General features: G+C 40.4%; 1 protein-coding gene across 8 annotated transcripts in view; it reads right to left on the bottom strand.

Annotated features, from left to right (window-relative positions):
• The window catches only part of SEMA6A (semaphorin 6A), a 114,599-nt gene that overhangs the window by 49,301 nt on the left and 45,598 nt on the right, over nt 1–19,700 (bottom strand). For all 8 annotated transcript variants that reach the window (XM_085214393.1, XM_085214392.1, XM_085214390.1 and 5 more), the window contains 6 exons: nt 14,533–14,670; nt 11,955–12,072; nt 6,544–6,604; nt 4,671–4,733; nt 3,766–3,867; nt 1,580–1,670 (listed from right to left, as the gene is read on the bottom strand). In XM_085214393.1, coding sequence (XP_085070519.1) covers nt 1,580–1,670; nt 3,766–3,867; nt 4,671–4,733; nt 6,544–6,604; nt 11,955–12,072; nt 14,533–14,632 — 535 coding nt within the window. In that variant the 5' untranslated portion in view covers nt 14,633–14,670. The remainder of the gene's footprint in view (nt 1–1,579; nt 1,671–3,765; nt 3,868–4,670; nt 4,734–6,543; nt 6,605–11,954; nt 12,073–14,532; nt 14,671–19,700) is intronic.

The raw sequence follows: 19,700 nt of genomic DNA, 5'->3' as shown, positions 1-19,700 counted from the left end.
CGGGACTTTTCTCCTTGTTCTCACCCTGCAATTCCAATCATCATTTAATAACAGCCTTTTTTTTTTTTTTTTTTTTTTTTTTAAGCAGAACTTAGAAAAGGAAATAAAGGCAGATACTAAAAACAATTTAAAATAGTATAAAAAGCTGAATTGTTTAGCTGTGGATGTCTGAACTCATGTTAATACAATCACACATTTATTCTTCTTCCTGACAAGTTGCAGGAGACCATGTGACTAATTACAATTCACACATATCAGCTAAAATAACTACAAGCTGCAAGAAGAGCCATATTCTTGTAAGCGTTCCCAGCAGACTAAGATGAGCTGGATTTGTGCCCTAAACTGCTCTGAAACTGCGTTTCACTGCACTCTGAAAAGTTATCACAGAGATCAGTATGTTGCTGTATCAAACTAATTTTATGAAGCTAGGAGTCTTACAGGGTATATTCAATAAGAATTTATTGTGACACTACCATTTTCAGACTGAATCATCCCAAGAGCTAGTGCATTTATTTCTATTAAAAAAAAAAAAAACTATTTTCAAATAATGTGAGGACTTGTACAGCCACAGGATGGGACTCATCTCAACCAGTTCAGCTGCATGTAGATAAATGTTTGCATTACATTGGTTATAAATGCCTTTTCTGGCCAGTGTAGTGAATAAGGCATGCCTGACAGCTGACTCAGACTGCCCCAACGACAGCATCTGAGACACTTGGGATGCATCTTGTTTTGAAGGTATGCTTCTTTCTCTGTGGGTTACGAATCACCTGCTACAATCAAAGGATTTCTAGTTTTATGATCTTTTGACTGCAATTAAGAAATTACACAGTATCACCATCATCATGACCACCATTGTTTTAAAACAAAAGGACCCACTGGTATACCGTAGAGGAAGCAAATAATTTTTTTACAACCAGCTATAGAATCTCTCCTTTGTAAAGCAAACCATGCCAGCTCAAATGCAGTAGCAGCTAGTGCAGCACTTATGCCATGAACATGATCTCTAGTGGCAGCAGTATGTTCAAACTCCTACACCTCAACATCTTGGAAGGAATTGCTAAAGTACTTCCAGGTAAATACCCAGGCCCTGCTTGCAGTACACCTACTGAAAAGGAATGACATTATCACACGTGGCGTCTGTATTCTCTTTATAATCCAATTTTACAGCCAAATGTAAGGGAAGATCAGAATGGTTTGCACTAATAGAAGTAACTTGAGAGTTGTTAAACAGCATATCCTGTCTTTTCCTCATCAAAGTTCACATACGCCCTGCCCTTGCCCTTCACAAGAGCAGGATGCAGCCAGAAATGGTGCCTCACTCTGGTCTGGCATTGTATTTTTATGTCTCCAGGAAACACTGAAATACCGAACCAAGAAACTGAGGCTTCACGCAATGCTGTTTGTGGTAGTGAAGCCAGTCCCAGACAAGGCAAGGCTTCCTGTGCGTGTGAGTTCCTTATGGCCCTTATTTTTAGTTATTATCCACTCCCTCTGCTACCTTGGCATTTGGACTCAAAGGCAAGCCTGGGCTGCAGGAAGGAAAGCAAAAGAGATTATTTCAGTCATTCTTCTTTACCTGCAAACAACGCAACGTTGGCATGCTTTGCATCGTAGGGGCACCTAGCCATTCCACTGAACTCATCACCCAGGAACTCCAGTGTATCCACCTGAAAAACAAAAGGGAGCTCCTCAGATATGGGAGCAAGACTTCTTACCCAGGACCAGGTTAAAGGTAGCTTCATTTCTGGGCAGGGAGCAAAGCCCTTTCTGCAACTGCCCTCCTGGCTATGAACGAAGAACATGACAAAAAACACAGCATTAAATAAAATCAGGCTGAAAAATGTGCATCCAGTAAGTCAGACACTCTTTCAGGCCTAATTACTCTCGCTTTTTACACACATTTTACAAAAGTCTTCAGTCAATATTTTATCTGCACACAAGCTTCCCGTTGAACTGCAGCAGGCTACGTGGTTCTGGCATGGATTCAAAATATATCCTCAACAGTGATCCAACAGAAGCGCTTTTATACACAGCAGAAGACTGCAAGCCATAGCAGTCAGAAGAAACAACACTAGGACAATTATGTGTGTGTGCATTTCTCCCCCTCAAAGTCCGGAGATCCTTCTGGTCTAGTCACAAAAGCGGTGCCTCTTCATACTCAGAAGGATGCCCTCCAAGCATCAGTTGAGGCTATGTTATGGAGAAATCCTCTTACCACCAGGCAAGAATTAATCTGTGCAGAAATTGTAAAATCTAAGGCTTAAGTGTAACTCCTGAGAGACAAATTCACTCCAAGCACTGGTAATTATACAAATACACAGATCAACTTTACAGTAAGTTCAAGAGGGGTTTAGCAAGCTCTGTGGGAAAGGTACAGCTCTTACCTGCTTAAGATTCTTATACAGCAGTATTTTGGGAATAAGCATCTCCCTATCATTCTCAAGGAACATGATGAGCTCACGCTATGCGAACCACACACAGTACAGATTCACAGAGCATGAAAAATAACCCATCTGGCAGCATCAGCTACTCCCACCAGCTTCTAGGTTGAATGTTACAGCACCTAAGTCCTCTGGTGGATGATCTGTCAGCATTCGTTTTCTGTCATGTGCCTTTTCTGTTCAAATCCACTGTGAAGGGAATTAATTATGCTTCCTTGAGGATGGAAAACACTACAGATGATAGGGAGGGGAAATGCAGTTCTGTGCAGCCTTCCCTGTACTGAGCCTTGTACCGCAGGCTGGTCTACACTTTCACCTTGTGCGTGGAAGAATAACCCTGTTCTCCATTAGGCACAACTTTAGTGATCTCTCTCTGTAAACCAGTAAAAGAGGAAAAGCCTGAGGAGGTGTCAAGGTGACTTCCTCTGACTGCCTGGGTACAAGGCAGCTCAGTGACAGGTGAGGAAGCCTGAAGGGGCCATGGGGAATGAAACACCTGCAGCAGGGGTCAGGAGAGCCATTTATGCCAACGAAATCTGCATTTGTGTTAAAAGGCAGCTTTCTAGCACAAGCAGCTTGAGCATGGGCCATGAAGCAATAAAATGGTGCTGGAGTACTGAAACCAGGAAACCTAGTTGCACACTAGGAGCAAGATGCAAGGACAGAAAGAAGAAGAGAGACAGAGGTTACAAGAACACCAGCTACCTGTACCAGATGCATGATGCAAGCTCATACATGAATAAATCTGATTCTTCCTCTAGATAATATAAAAATATAAATAAAAGACTATGCTGAACTTCTCTAATGCATTTCCTAGACTATAAACAATACAGTGGCTAAACAAAGTAAATCAGCACTGCAGAAAAAGCAAGGAAGTGCAGCAGTCAGAGTGAATACCACTATGGAAGCTGTTTTCCTCAGTGTCAATGTCTTTAGACTGTTTTTCACTTTGACAGCAGTGAAGAGAATAAGAATTCTCTGCTGTGGTTTTGCCAGAAGCAGCACTAGTGAAGCTGAATTTTCTTTTTCCTGAAGGATAAGAAATAACCTGTGGACATAGCAGTGCCTTAAAAAGCAGAGCCCAGATACCAAGGCCTAACTGAACTAATTTCACAGTTATTCCGAAGACATCCACTGATGAAGGCTGTATGACATAGCATTGCTGCAAGCCTAAAAAAACGGGAAATAATTGAATAGGTGGGCTACAGAGTTGAAAGATGTACTGCTGAACAACAACACGCTTCATGGTGTGCCAGCACTGTCACAATAAATCCGACAGAAGGAAAGGTCATAAATGAAATCTCACTAGCAGATCACATACCTTGTAGTTCCTGCAAGAAGGGTTGAATGCATTTGTTCCACAGATAAACAATGTATCTTCGTTTCTTTTTAGGAGAACCTTAATGAAATTATGACATTCATCCTGAAGAAAGACAACAGAAAGTATTTAAGCTACTCTACTTGGGTGTCTGGTTTTATTTTCTCAGTGTGATCTTTCACTGTCAAGTCTAAAAGTTACTGTGACATTCTAGGCTTTATTTCAACTGTGTTTTACTGACAATGAGCGAGATGCAATTTATTTCTATTCTGGTGGTTAAAAATGGCTACAAAGAACTGAGGCTGTGATTTCCTTGTTGCAGTTCAGATTTTGCTGTTCACTTAGAATTTTGTTTGAACGCTGTTGCTTTCCTCGGGAGTGAAAAATCTGATCATCTTCTCTGCTGTAAGACAGTCTCAGTGCATTTGCATGAAGCAGCTGTAACAAGCAGGGGAAGCTGTATAAAGAATCAGAATCAACATCTAACTCTGACCTCACGCATGTTAGTTGTGTGTTACACTGAGGGAAGACTAGTGTGAGAAACAGTCCTCTCCCTATACACACTGACTCGTCATGTAAACTTTTCTGTAAGCCCCTACAGGAGGATGGACCACAGCACTTAGCTTTTGAGGTGATGTTAACCTGAAACAGTACACTGGGCATGATGTTCAAAACCTCCAGCGCTTTAAGCTTTTCAGGATGTTGCTGTGCCTCCTGTCATAATGCTTTATCACATTAAAAGTAAACTGTTTTTTGCAAATTAAAGCCTTCAGTGGGCTGATGGAAAAAGCAATTACTGGCAAAGAAGTAAATGGCACGATCCATTCCACATCACAGACAGCAGCCTCAGATAGTAGTGAAGCAACTAAACTAAAGTGGCAGATGCAAAAGAAATGAAAATTGCCTACCTTATGTTTTCCCTTCATTCTGCATGTGTCTACATCAGCTTGTCTAGATTTCCACGTCAATTTCTGCAAGGATCAAGAAAGAAATCAATTAGAGCCCAGAGGTTGTTGCATTTGATTTCAGAAGTAGAAGTCCCCTGGGGGAGACTAGCTGTTGAACATATATTCATTAAAAGCATTCTGCACCCTTTCTCCATGATTAATTCGCCGTAACAATGAAAGATCAGTGATGTGAAGCATTCACTTAATTTTGTGTTGCTATCTATTCATTAGACCAGAAACCTCTCCTTTTTTTTTTTTTTTTTTTCCTTTTAAATCCTAAGGCAACTGAATTTTGCAACAGGCTGAAACTTACAAGTACTTTTCCAAAAGCACTAGATGCTCTTTTCTTTTAATTTAATACTATTACACAAATCCAAATAAACATTTATGGACTGTATATCCTGATTGGAATCTGAGTATCTATTCTAGGACATTTTACATTAGCAAAGAAATTACAGTGAAGGTAGTTCTCATCATTTCAAGTTAGCTAGCAGTCTGAGAGAGTGTTGTGTTTATCAACATACTGCTGATTTCATTTACCAACATTCTTTCTCTGGAACACTTTCAGGTAAATTCCAAAAATGAAAATGCCAACCTCCGTTTTTTTTTTTTTTTTTTTCCTCAATGAATTCAAGAAATGGTTTAATGTAGTATGTTGATTAACTACCTTAAATATTTATTTAAAATGTTGCTTAAAATAGTAGTAACACCTCAGACACTATACTTCTTCTGACAATATTTCCTTGTAGTACCCTGAGTCACCCTTCATTCACTAAGGGCCCTAAGCTGAATAAATGAGCATTGCTTTTATTTCCACAACAAGCCTGTGACCTCCCTTTTTTGAAAAGCAACAAGACATAAGCTAATCTTCAGCACCTTTCATGGATGTATCTACAAATTCTCCTCTCCTACAGTGGAATCTATGCATTGGCCAAACTGATATGGTCTTCTGCTGGACCAAAGGCTATGTCTGTCACTTATTACACAGTGTGAGTGTAATGTGGAGGAGCTGAAGGGAGAATTATTTCTAGAAAATTTATGCTCATATGCAATGCAGTAATGCAGATAAAGCTCTTCTTAATTTGAAATGCATCTTGCCATGGAAATAATGTGGATACATCTACAAAGTGCTGCTATGGTAAGATTTTATTTACAGATTTATTTACAAATTTCTGTGCAAATATGTTAATAGTATTTGCTTTTTATGATGAAAGCTTCAGTATACGGAATTGGAATAGCATAGCCATTATACATAGCTTGCTCCTAAAGTAATGCCTCCTATTTTTTTCCATGGAAACAACAGATACAAAAAGCACAATAAAACTGTTTGATAGAGCAAATTCTCTGCTACAAAACGCTTTTTATTAGCACAGTCATCGGCAGTAAGTGATTCACATCAATTAGATGATGAAGACGCTCTTCATTTTGTGGCTTGACAGCTGCACGTGGCTATCTAGAACATGGCTTATCTTTCATGTCCCTGTTTGCCATTGCTAAAATACACCATCCACCACTTCACTGTGCTGATATCCACTGTTTGGTCTCCATTAATGTTCAGCAAGTGTTGATGAACGCCGAGTGCTATTTTTTCTGCATGGAAGAATTCAATTCCACACCTTTGCTCTGTACATAATTCCATATCAGATGCCATTCTGTTAGAGTTCCCCTCTGCTGCCATTCATCGAATGGCAACAACACGGAATGGAATATTGGTGGGGAGGTCTACTGCTATATCACCAACAACTGTCTTTGACATTGTGGGAAAGTATGATAAAATAGGAGTTACTTTCAGAGCATTACCTTCTGTTTCTGGAAGATGATAAAAACTACTTACTTTGCTAAAATAAATTTCTTCTGTATGTGATGTGTCCATATCAACAGTATAAATATGGTCCCTGTAAACAAAAGCAAATGAATGCAAAGTCAAAAGGTGTGGTAACACCATTCATTTTCCTTGAGGAGACCTATCTATGACAAGATAATCCATAATCCTTTCAAAAAAGGATCACAGGTCTTACCAGGGAACATTACTGACAGCATTACCTGTTTCTCCCAGAAAAGCACTTCCATATATAAATCATATTTCCTTTCTTTAAGAAAAAAGAAGAAAAAAAAAAAAAGGAAATTTTACAATACTTCAAAACAAGATTATTTCCCGAAATTGATTATATGAACAATTAAAATTTTGGATGGAAGATGAGCCTTATATAATTCTATAATTTCTGCTCAATGGGACTTAGAACTAATGCCAGAATGCGGATGTTTTTTCTCTATCTGAAATCAGAAGCAATCTGTGACAGCCTTTGTCACCATTCCGGGCTATTAAATCTGTGCAATATTTAGCCATTCAGGGTTAAAAAAAAGGTTAATTTTTTTTTTTTTTTCTTCTAATTTCAGATGTGATGATTTGGCTGACAATATGCTAGCCAAAAGGCTGACAGCCACACAGCTCTTCCCAGGAATCCTCTCTTCACATACCAATAGCCAAACCAAACTGTAAAATACTCCTCTCAACAAAATCCACATTTCTTGCTTGCATTTACTTCCCTGTTTTTCTCAGAGCTTGCTTCTCCTTAAAATTAGCTGCCAATTTCTCTTAAGAAAGAGTAAATAGACTCGTCACTCAGGTAGAGAGATATTTTTAAACATCCTCTCCTGCTAAGCTGAGAACACGGACGTTTCTGTATGGAGACTAAGAAAAAGCACAACCCACAGCACCATTCTAACAGCCACATGAAATTGGAAATGAAGAGAGAAGAATACTGAGCATCACTTTTTTTTTTTTTTTTTTTTTTTGTGTGTGTGTGTGTGTGAAACAGCATTGACTTTTTTCACAATGCAGGAAGTTGTGCAGACGGAGAATGATGTGTGGCACATGAGAGGTCTACATAGGAGTCTGCAGAGAGCAGGATACAGAATGCTTCCATTTTGGAAATTTCTGCTGTTAAGCCTAGCTTCACTTTTTTGGGTTTTGTGTAAATAGCGCTATCTCTCAAGCAAAGCAAACACAAAACTGTGCCATAACAAGAATTAGCAACACTTCCCTCGCATGGAGAAAAGAGGCAGCATAGTTGGAGGGAACCTGCTTTTAAAAACCTCCTGCCTGCTATGACACTTGAAGTTATTTGCTGCATAAGATGCCAAAGTGAGGAGCTGTGGGTTTTCTGCTCCTCCAGACTCTGAAAAAACAGAACTGTCATTTTCTTTCAAGATGAGTTTAATGCCTCGGATTATTACTGGCCTGATTTCACTGGCATAGCAGTGGTCAGGGCTGGACTAAAATTACCTATTAGTGTGGTATCAGCTTCACAGACTAGCACGCAGTTCCCTTTTAATGTACATCTCTGATGCTGTTACTCCTACTACATAAAAGTGGGAACAGAGTCTCTTGAATTGCAAATTAGGTGCTGCTGGATTTCTAAAAACATTCTTCCAGCACAGCTCTTGATTGTAATGATCAGTCTTAGTTTACATGGGTATGATTTTTTCTTTTGAAACGGGACAATTAAAAATACAGTTGGGGTATTCAAAAAGAGGCTCGAGTTGTTTAGCTCCACGCTCCATAAAACATCTCCCAGGGGGCTTACTTTCTGGTTTAAGAAACAGCTGAAAGGAAAATCATATGCTAAGTTATGGGATCATCGAAGGGAGGGTCAGTATCAGGCAAATTACATATCACTTTCTCATGCTGCATTTGAAATAAAGCTGCTGACAGTGCCAGCAGAGAAGCAAAGTACTGTCAGATGGTTGGGAAGGTTCTCCAGCCACAGACAATACAGGATTGTCTTTGCTCTCTTTTTCCCACTGCTGCCCAAATCCTCCTATCTACTAGCTGTGGTATGTGTACAGCTTGTTGCTAATTAAGTTATTCTAACACAAATTGACCTAATCCTAGAGCTTCCGTTTTTCCCACCTCCAGTCAGCAGAACTGAGTTTTGTTGCCATGGCATGGACTTGCAGAGGAAGGGAATTTAAATAATGCCACCGACTGTGCATGACCCTTGGCCACTCAGAAAATGTGTAACAGCAAATGAGGAGGGAGCCGTCCCGATGCTCCACGGGCTCAGTAAACTCTTTCGTACATACACATGAAGGATGACAGATAAAGTGGACAAAAGCGGCCACCACACAGGACAGCAGGAGGAGGTGGCATGGCAAAAAAGCTTGTATTTGTGAATGTGTGAGAGATGGCAAGATGTTAGCCTTCCCATGAGAAAAAAGAAAACAGCTGCTCGTATACAGACTGTACCTCAGGCATCCTAGCTGCAAACCAACACGGTTTCAGGAACTGTGGTTGACTCATGTTAATTTATCTCTGTCTGATAATATGAAATAAAGCCTTTCCAAAGTGACACAGAATTACACTTCAGAGTAGTCAGCACAAAAGTCGCACGCCCATATGACAAAAGTGACAAACAGACAGAAATTACTCTCTGTCTCAGTCAGTCAGAAATAAAGTTCCACCTGAGTCTGTCCTCTCCTCCTGGAGGAGGCTGCCTGTAAAGCAAAGCTATGCTTTCTAAAACAAGCAAATAAACAAGGGGAAAAAAAAAAAAAAAAAGAGTCCACAACAGAAACACGAAAACAAAAACTGTCAATGTGTAATTGTTTGTTTTGATTGCTTTTCAGATAATGGTACAAATGTAAATTTAGTATGACTATATTTTGATGAGTGAAAAAATGGTATGAAAGCAACACCTGGTATGATATCTAAGAGATTTATGTTAGCTGCAATTATCTTGCTATCAAACTCTTTGAGAAACACCTTTGATTGTGTACATGCTTGCTTCAACCTTTATATGTATGCAATCTCTAGTTGTATTACTGCCTCTGAAAGAGATGCAATATTGCAGTTGTAAACCCTCATTCACACTATCAAAAGATGCCTAATTTTCTGAAGTTTATAACTTCAGATAAAAATTACCTTAGAATTTTAACTTATATCACAAAAGTTTCTCAGCCCAGCAGAGATTTTATTCAGTAGCATGTGGAGGGGGAAAATGACATACCAAAGGGTGCCTGAGTATCAAAGGAAAAAAATGTAAGACTTTTTGTGCGTGTTTAAGTACAAAAGAGACTACATCTTCATGATTTTTTTGTAGGTCAGTAGGCCCCAGGAGTATAAGAGCATTTTTGCATAGCTACAGAATACGTAAGAGTGCATAAATGTACACCAATACACATATTCTTCCCCCCGCCCCTCGTATTTTCATTTTTTATATAACCTGTGGAGCAGTTTCGTATACCAAAATGCTTATGTAGGTTTCCTTGCTGTAAAGCTGGTTGCTTGGGCAGTACAACTCTAATTGTGTCAATCATTCTGGGAACAAACTATGAGTACAGCAGGGCAAAATCCACTAAAGGAGGTTTACCACCTTCTCCCTGCAAATTATTTCCTCATTTAAAGGAAAACAAACAAGGAAAGCAAAGGGAAATCAGCCTTGAAAAGGAGGAAATCCTGCCTCCACCTTCCAAACACTTTCAGCCCACTCTCTGCCCTTGTGTGCTTGTTATCACACTGCAAGCGGCAGAAACGCCATGCCCTGAGCTGGGGCCTCACAGTGGGGTCAGCACCTCACTGCAAAATGAACCTGAATCCTCTAGGAGGACAGGAACCACAGTCCTGTGTCCTACAGCCAGCTGTGGTATTCGACCTACACACTTTGCCAGGATTGAATGCAAGGAGAAAACGAGGGGCTGGTCCTGGTTGCCTCTGGGAGAAGGGAGCAATGTGATGGCCTGTCCGGGGACACCAGGAAAGCAGCAATATTGAAAATGGCAGAAAACAAACTGGCAGTAATCAGAAAAAAAGAAGGGGGGGAAAAAAAAAAAAGTGTTCTCTGCTTAAAAACCTCAAACTCTCAACACTTTGGTTTCAAATCCAACCTCTTGCTGTTGCTTTGTGGAATAAATGATACGGTAGGGGAAAGTGCAAGGAAGCCAGCAGGGCATGGTATTAAGCTAGAGCCCCAAACTCTGGCACATGGATGAAATGTAAAGTGAAGTTTGTGAGAAGCCTGAGGTGGCTGTGCTTAGCCTACAGGCGAGCAGCTGAAAGTGCAGTTTTCAAGCAGCCAAAGAAACTACCATGTAAAAACAGCACCAGTGACTTGGCTGCTGTAAAGCAGGAATTACTCTCTACCACAGGCCACATCTGATTGCCCAGAAAATGGGAAGGAACTGCTTGATATGAACGACAGACAGCTCCTGGAGCCTTAATCGGGGCTCTGAGGACAGGCTAGTGGTGCCTGTTTAGCAGCTGTTCCCTCACCCCTGGCCATCCCACCCACCACCTCTCCCATCTGCAGAAACAGCCTGGCCTTCTGTAGCTCGCAGAAGGCTGCATATTTCTGAGGAGCAGAAGGACCAGAAAAATGAGAGGAAATAAGCTTCTCCTGGAGGGGCAGTTTTCCCAAACAGGATCTGGGTCCAAGAGCACCTGAGCCGGGCTTCCGACCCTTGTTAATCTTGGCCCTTCCTGAATTCACCCTGTTTCCATCAGGTAGTTCCCACTCGGAGATTATCAGCCTCCTTTGCTACCAACAGGAGTGGAGAGGAAGTTACTGCTGGGTCTGTGCCAGGCAGGCAGCTGTATAATCAGTGTAGTGCCACCGAAGCTAGTAGTGCTATGCTGAGCTACACTAGCTAAATGAGTGGCTTGACATGCAATTTTTATAAAGAGGTATTTGTATCTGCACAGAATAGCAGTCCAAAAAAATCCAAAACACCAAATTCAATTAACCTTTCTGAGTACATCAACAGAACGGCAGCAAAAATGTGTTTCTCCCTCACCCCCACCTTTTTGTTGTTGCTTTGTGGTACTGAAAATAAGCCTAAAGTAGCAACATTAAAGTTTAATGACTCTTATTCAAACATGCATTTGTGCACTAACAGAATCACTCTCTAAAACATATAATTAATTATGTGCACGAATGAAATCACAGAATGAAGACGGATTCTCTCCTCCATGGCACCAAACAGTCTTGCAAATTCTCTCTTCCCAGGCTCAAATGGAGATGGAGCAATGGGAGAGAAGTCCTGAAAGGGATGGCTCAGTTTCTAGCAGAACTAACTGACTAACAAGGTGTCCAATACATCTTACTAAGAGCCTGCAAACCTCTGTCTGAGTGTGAGAAAATCTCAAAAATAACATGCCCGGCAGAGAAAAACTCAGAATATCCTTCCTCTTCTCCCTCCCTCTCTGTGAAAAGCAAGTGAGGAGTGGTGAAGCAGAGGACTACTGACCTAGCAGCAATGTAGAGGGTTCTGTTCATGACCGTGACCAGCTGGATGTCCAGCCGGTGCCTCTGCGTGGTGTTCCGTCCCGGCTTGTGACCCACAAACACCGGATACTGTCTTGTATCTGTGGGAAGTGAAGAAGAACAAGGTTCCAGAGAAAAAGCAAAAGACAAAGTAAAATCACATGCTAGCATGGCAACGGCTGAAATCTGTGGTTTCTCTTCTCCCCCAGCATCACAGCCTAGGGCAGGAAGGTACTAGCACAGAGGGCTAAGGCTGCAAAGGAGAAAGTCATATTTTTAGAAGACAAGAACTGTGAATTTCTTTAGAATGTAAAGCTGCTCTAGAGCTCTTGGCACAGAGGTAGATGGCACTTTCTCACAGTTTTTCTTTCACGGCTTGCAGACTTTAAATGCTGGCTCCTGGCTGCCAAAGTGTTTCTAGCAGGACAAAGCAGTTTTACAGTGCCCCATCAATCATCACAGTGACTGGATTAGTAGTGGTTAAAGCAAAAGACTTAGCTCTGAGTGGTTCGAATTGTCAGCTCAGTGGGTTTCCTACAGGACTGGACTGATACTGTACAGCAGCTGCGGGGATTTCTGAGAAACTGTGGGTAACCACTACTCAAACTTTTTAAAAATGAAAGTCACTACATATTATTTTGGCAACCAGTCTGATACTGCAATTCTTCTGGAAACTGAACAACAGTACTGACTGGAAGTCTTCTATTGATCTTATGCTGTCATCAAGCCAGCTACTTCCCCCTGTCTACCAACCAGCACAAGCATTTAGTCTCTCTCTACAATAATAGTGAATATTTTTGACCAAAAGCCACTTTGCAGTTAGGTTGCAAATGAATGCATGATCATGATGTCTAGATGTGCCAACTAGGGAGCTGTACAGGTAAATGCAAAGACAAGAGGAGAATAAATCTCTGATGAAAATCATCATAATACAGAAGTGCCACCTCTTTATATTCACAGCAGCAAAGACTGGCTGAGGGATCCCTGAAGGCCATTTGGTCTAATTCCCTGTTCTAACAGAGTCACCAGAACTGGTTGCCTAGGACCACGTCCAGGCAGCTTTTGAACATGTGCAAGAAGGGAGATCCAGATTGTCTGGGTAGCTTAGTCATTACACAGATCTGACTAGCATCAAGCCATACACGAGCCTTTTCCCCATCAGTATGTTTTCCTAGAAAACTGCAGCTATTTGAGTTAGCCTGATTCTTCAGAAACTCAGTTACTGCATTGGTGTTTTTCAGCTGCTGTCCTCTAAAAGTATTCTCTCTGTCAAGTTTGGTTGAAGCACTGACTTTGGCAAAACACTTGAGAACATCATGTGTGAGAAAGTCTGTAAATCAGATGCTGAGAACTCTTTGGGAAACAAATTAATAGAGTACAGCCAGGATTTACGTTCAGAAGCCTAATGCTTCTGACCAAGACGTGCAAAATGACAACTTCTAACTTTTAGGTTCTCTATTCAGTTCTGTTTCCTCTGTAGGAAGTCAGTGATCTAATAGAAAAAGCTGGGGCTTGCACATTCACATGCATTTCAGCATGCCGTGCTGGAGAGAATTTATCCCATGTTTCACACAAACAATCAGCATAACCATTTGGAAGGTAAAAATGTTGCTGCTGAAAGCCCGGTGGTCACCTTAAATAAGTTTCAGTAGGGTTTTCTATAGTGTAATTCTGCCTTGTTCCAGTACCACAGATGTCAAAATCAAATTCCGGGTCCAAAGTAGATTTAAATATGAGTTACAATTGCTAACTTGCTGTTTCTTAGCACACTTTTACAGACTCACATGCTAAATACTTCCTATTAAACATCTCAAACTTTGGGACTTCAGAATACTTTTCTCTGGAATAATTGCAATTGAGCTGTGGCAAATGTGAAGAATCACTTATGTTAAATCTGACTTGCATGGTAAAATCCATAGAAAGCTCTCCACCTGTTTTGTCAGCAAATCTCAATACTGTCTTGCAGCTGTCTGTGTGACCCTTGATTTTGGAGAGTTTGCCAGCAAGTGTTGGTAAGAAAGAAGAGGGTTTCTGTTACAAAAGATTCTTCGTCTTATTTAAAAAAAATAAATCTACATTTCTAGCCAAAAAGGCCAAATGCTAAAGTGGAATACAGCAGAGTTCAAAGAACTAAGATTGGTTATTTGTACTAGCTCAACCAATTATTTTTTTAAAGCTCTGTTATTTTAGTGTGCTACTAAGACGAGCCACTGGTTATCCAGACCTACAGTTTCACAGGGCAGGTGAATAACTACTTGATAATGGAGGAGGAAAAAATTTCCCTCATCTGCTTCTGGATAAAACAAATATGCGGTCTAATTATGCTATAAAAGGATCTGTTTGAGGAGGAAAAAGGCTATGGCTTTGGAGAATCAAACAGCCCACCATCCACCTGTCATAAGTCAAGATAAGAAGTTCTTGTTCTTATTATCTGAGAATGTAAATTGGTTGATCTGGGAGGGATGAGGAAAAACAACGTTATTTATTCACAGCATAACAAAATACTGTCAATTTGAAGTCTACTGATTATTTCCAAGCAAATGAAGGCCTCTTGTACTTACAGTTGCCATGCGAAATACTGATCGGCTCAGAATCTTCTGGGAAACCAGCCCCAGCAAAGTGTAGCAGTGTGAAATATAGCAGCAAGGCTTCTGACCTCATAGTAGTTCAGCTGGGAGACTTTACTTCTTCACTTCACACTGTGGAAAATAAACAAAGGCTTTAAGGGATTCAGTTTCAACCAGTGCACAAAGAAATGCAAAAAGCATCAACAGAAGGAATCGTTTTGTTTGGAAAAGACGTTCAAGATCATCAGGTCCAACCTCCAACTCTATTTCTCAAATACCTTTAGGGATTGGGATTCCACCCTTTCCCTCAGCAGCCTGTTCCAAAACCTACTATCTCCGTGAGAAACTCTTCCTAATGTCCAGTCTATACCTCCTCCGATACAACTTAAGACTGTTTCCCCATGTCCTGTCACTGGTCAAAAATAGACCAAAACCCTCTTTGCTCCTTTTGAATAGATGGAGACAGAAATAAGTACTCTCCTCAGCTTCCATTTTTTCCAGACTAAACAGCATCTCTTGGCTATCACATACATGTCTTGCTTTCTAGTCTCCTTTCTGCACGTGATTGAGCAACTCACTATCTTTCTTGCAGTTAGGGGCCCAAAACTGAAAACAATATAGAGAGAGCTTTACCTCTCCTCAAGCCTCTTTCTGTAACTGAGGAGCTGTGATGATTTTCTAAAAAGAAACTGTCCAAGCAGGCCATTTCCCCTCTAGCCCATGCCTCAGCTCCATGCTGCAGCGGGTTCTTGGTTGAACACAGGCTTTAGCATCTGTGTAAGCTGTTCATATGCAACAGAGAAACTTCATGCCCTGCGCTGATCAATAGCTGACACGAGTTTTACTGCAAATACTGAGACTGTACACTCTTTGGTTTGCGTAATTAGATGATGACATACACAGTAAGTAAATAAAAAACACACTACATTATTCTGGTTAAGAAGAGATAGAGGGTTATGCTTCAGGACTGATTCATATCCTGTGGAGCTGTGAATCAAGTGACGAAATACAGAAAGAGCTTGATGGAGCATGCAGAACATGTCAGTTGGCTTTGGCAGAAAAATATGTACCCATAAATTTAGATGCCAGAAAACCAATACTCCAACTTGTGATAAAATAAGGGAGAGCAGAACTGTCTAAAACCAGCATTTTTCCCTTGTGTTCCACCAATGCATTCATTCATTCACATTTCATGTATAAAAATATCCCTAAATCTTGAATGTGAAAGGAACCACAGGAGCCTTTAGAAACAGTGAAAGAAAACAGTGCATAATACAGTAAATAGCTCATAATTCCCAGGCAAATTTCACACAGGCATTGATCTGCAGGGAAAATCGGGGTAAAAGTGGGGTTTTCTTTTCATCCCTTCCAGAGTTTTAAACCTTTGATGCTATTTGCCAAAGATTCCTTTTGAATAAAGGCATTTTTACAGTAGTCTGTCAGTCACTCCACATTTACGGGCAGAAAGTCAAACTTCATAACCTATACAGACTTTGAAACTTAATTTGGAAAACAATGTGCTAACTTGCTCTTCTGAAGCATCATTTAATATTAGATAACAACGTCTCCTTTCTCTATACCAAAAAACCAAAACAAAACAGAACAAAAAAAGCAACAAAAAGGGCTTTACATGTCTTCAGTGTTACATTTTCATTTGCAATTTCTTAGACATAGCTGATTTCTCATCTCATATCCAATTCAAAATGTCACAATAATTAATTTCCCTTATTATATATTTGCTTTTAAGTAAATTTTCTGCTCCTCTAACTGCACTGGAATAGAGAATCTGTTGCAGTGCAATATAGCTCATGAGGACAAATGATTTATTGTATTCTGTGACTATGACTCAAACACAAACTGGAAACTTGGCTGATTCTCTACGTCTATTAAAAAATAACTGAGCCTGAGTTAAGCTGAGACTAAAGAAAAAGAAAATCTAACGTGAGCCAATGACTGACATGAGCGAAGTGTCAGAGTGATGGCAAAGAATTAAAACAGCAACAGTAAATACAACACAATACAGAAATGTCTGTCTGTTATACCTTGTTTGAGAATGCAAGGTGGGAGATAGCACATACAAGCCCCAAGAGAAGCCTTCCTATCTAGCACTGGCTGGGTGATAGCTGTATGTGATTACTGACACAGTTACACCTGCCTTCAGATGCTTTCTTTGCCTTTTTTCTCCATTTGTCTCTTTAATCACCTTTTACATTTTGCCTTTACTGCTAGTGCTCCAGTGCACGAAGTTTCTTTCCGTTTCCGTGCCCAGTGAAACCTCATTTGGGCTCCTTGGGGATGCCCATAGTAGAAACTAGGAGAAATAAACACAGTACTTTGAAATAGTTCCTTTCCAAAGGTTTGAATTAGAGCTAAGGCTTGCATTAGGTGGATTAATTTCTTTCTCTTCACGTAATTCTTTGAAATGTAATTTTGCCACCTTTAAAATTCTGTCACTGGAAAGTGACTAAACAAGGTATCCAGTGTTAACACAAAAATAAATTTGAATTATTTTCTTGAAATTGTTGCAGTCCAGTGGAAAACTGTATTCTGAAAAGCACATGACCTTACGCTTACTTAACAGGAACAAACTTATTAAACGATTCAGTTCTTCCTCTTGAGCCTTATTCACTCACAGCATCAGCCTGCAGAACAGCAATCCAGACCACCCGGCTCACAGTGAGCCTGACTCTGGAGCAGAACAGCTGCTTACTGCTACTCCCTGTCAGCACATCCTCCGTTATCTATGTGTTCCTACCAGGAAGGCATTAAGGTGCTGTATGCATACTGCTGCCACTTCACCTTAGAGCCTGAAAAACTTTTCTTGTGGGTGATTTTACACCATCACACTCTTCTCATTAAAACATGCGTACTGTTTCACATAAATATATACCAGAGACTGCTGACAGGCAAATGAACAGCATCTAACAAACTTATGCTGTCATTTTATGTACAAGTTATTGGACCAAATCTTTTTTCTTTTACCTGAAAACTGTTAGCTAACAAATGAGCTGTTATATTGCCTCCTAATAGAGATTAGATCAATAGGTTCTGAGAATGGAATTCCCTGTCATTCTTAGGGGTATCTCCTGTGGAGGAAAAGAGAGGAGGAGAGAGAAAAAGAAGAGCAGTTCTCTGTTGCTGTAGTGTTAACATCCTTGTTGGAATTCACACAAACCAATGCAAAATGCCTGCTTCTATCTGCCTGCATTTGGAGTAGACTGTAAATCTCTACCAGTGTCTATGCCATTAAAAAAAAAAAATTGAATAGGACACAAGCTACACCTAAGGTAAGTTTTTGCAAGAAAATTCAAGCATAGTGTTATTTTTGTTGCTCTTACAATGGTGGAAAGATCTGCACGGTCAGAGTGGAATTTCAGAAAAGTGCTGATTAAAGAAGGCTACACTTATTTTTAGGACAAATATCCTTTTCAGCAAGTCCTGAACCTTGGTTGGGCTCTTGGGACTGATGCAAATGTTCTCAAGTGCAACTGTGCTTAAGCTACTTCTAATAAAAAATGCTTCTAAGCACAGAGGTGGAGGAAGCAAGAGTAGATATGTGGTGATACTGGGTGAGTGCAGGTACCATCTCAAAATAAACATTTTGTAAATGTCCGTAGAGAAAACTTCAGTCAGTGAAAATCACTGTAGTTCATTTTGGCTTTCAGTAAGCCATGGCTGCCCAACCTTTGTGCTTGCCTGGGTGAAGAGAAATTGTCTTGGGCTGCATTTATGTAATGCCTCGTATTCATTTCCATGGAAACTGCAGTTACAGTCAACACAGTAACTATTTGATGGAGCACGTTCTCAGCTACAAAACACTATTTTTCAGTATAGTCACCACCATTAGCTACGTGCTTTTTGCCACTGATAAACAAGAGCCTGCATGGAATACTCATCAAAATCTGCTCCACGGGAGGTGACAGCACTGTTGGTCTCTATAAAAACTCAGTAAGTGTCAATGAATGTCATTGGATGCCACTTTTTCTGCATGGAAGAATTCAGTTCCACTCCTTTACTTCATACGCATTTTCATGCCAGAAGTCCATCTCACAGAGCAACAGAATGTAATGGAATATTGGTGGGAAGGTTCAATACCACCAATCATACCACCAACATCCACCTCTGATTTTGCGGGTCAACATGATAAAATAGGAGGCATTGCTTTTGGAGCAGCCTTTGTAAAATATATTATACAGTTAATTCATATGAGTGACAAAATTTATTTTAACTGTTAATATTTTAACATTAAGAAATGAGAGCAGTAGAAACATAGAACTATTGGGACATTTGACTATGTTTTGGTGTAACTATGACATCAGTCTGTTCCAATGGCAGTGGTTCCAGTTCTTGGTGTGTTCTCACAATGTTCATCAGAGATTTTTGATGAAATTTTACTCTTCCTGAACTACTTTGTCCTTGAAAGTAATTATTCAAAATGTGCACACTGCTAAAAAGTGATGACATGAATAAGGTGTGATTGTGAAGTGAGGGATATCTTTCTCTGGTAAGACAGGTCTTGTACAAGTCTAGGAGGGAGACAAGAACAGAGAGATTTTTGAGCAGATTGCAACTCTACACATTCCATTTGAAAATTTGCTGATCATGTATTTAGTCAACTGAAAATGGAGTTACCCATATAAATTGATGATTTATTCAGCAATCTTGAAACCTATTCTCAAATTCCTGTATCAAAACCAAAAGCAAGGCTGCCTATTCTTTGTTCACAGGAATGTGTTCAGCCAGTGTATCTAAATGCATGCAATTTTTTGCCGTACCTTGAGCTGGCACCGCACTGCATCCTTTCTGTGTTCTGGTTTCAGCCCAGACAGTGCCAATTGCACACCACTATTTGGTTGTTGTTGAGCAATCACTGCATAGCAATGACAGCACAGGGCTGGGGGCAGCTGCACTGTGAGCTGTGATGGTCTGTTCATGCCCCGTGTTCTGTGGGTTGGACATGCCTGCACTATGCCACATAGATTAAGAACTGGCTCTCAGAAACCCCATTCTCCCTGTTCAAAATATGGTTATTGCTGCTTTAAGGGAAGCCAGTAGTCAAAAAAAGAGTGAGTTGTGGCACTGTTCTTTCTTTAGCAGACCCCTGGAACACAGCCTAAGCAGTAGATGGTTTATGCCTAATGCATGACTTGTAGCATTTAAGC

This window comes from Meleagris gallopavo, chromosome Z (assembly GCF_905368555.1).
Source record: "Meleagris gallopavo chromosome Z, MGAL_WU_HG_1.1, whole genome shotgun sequence".
Taxonomy (NCBI): Eukaryota; Metazoa; Chordata; class Aves; order Galliformes; family Phasianidae; genus Meleagris; species Meleagris gallopavo.
The sequence above is the reverse complement of the archived record's forward strand: the minus strand, read 5'-3'. Positions and strand labels throughout refer to the sequence as shown.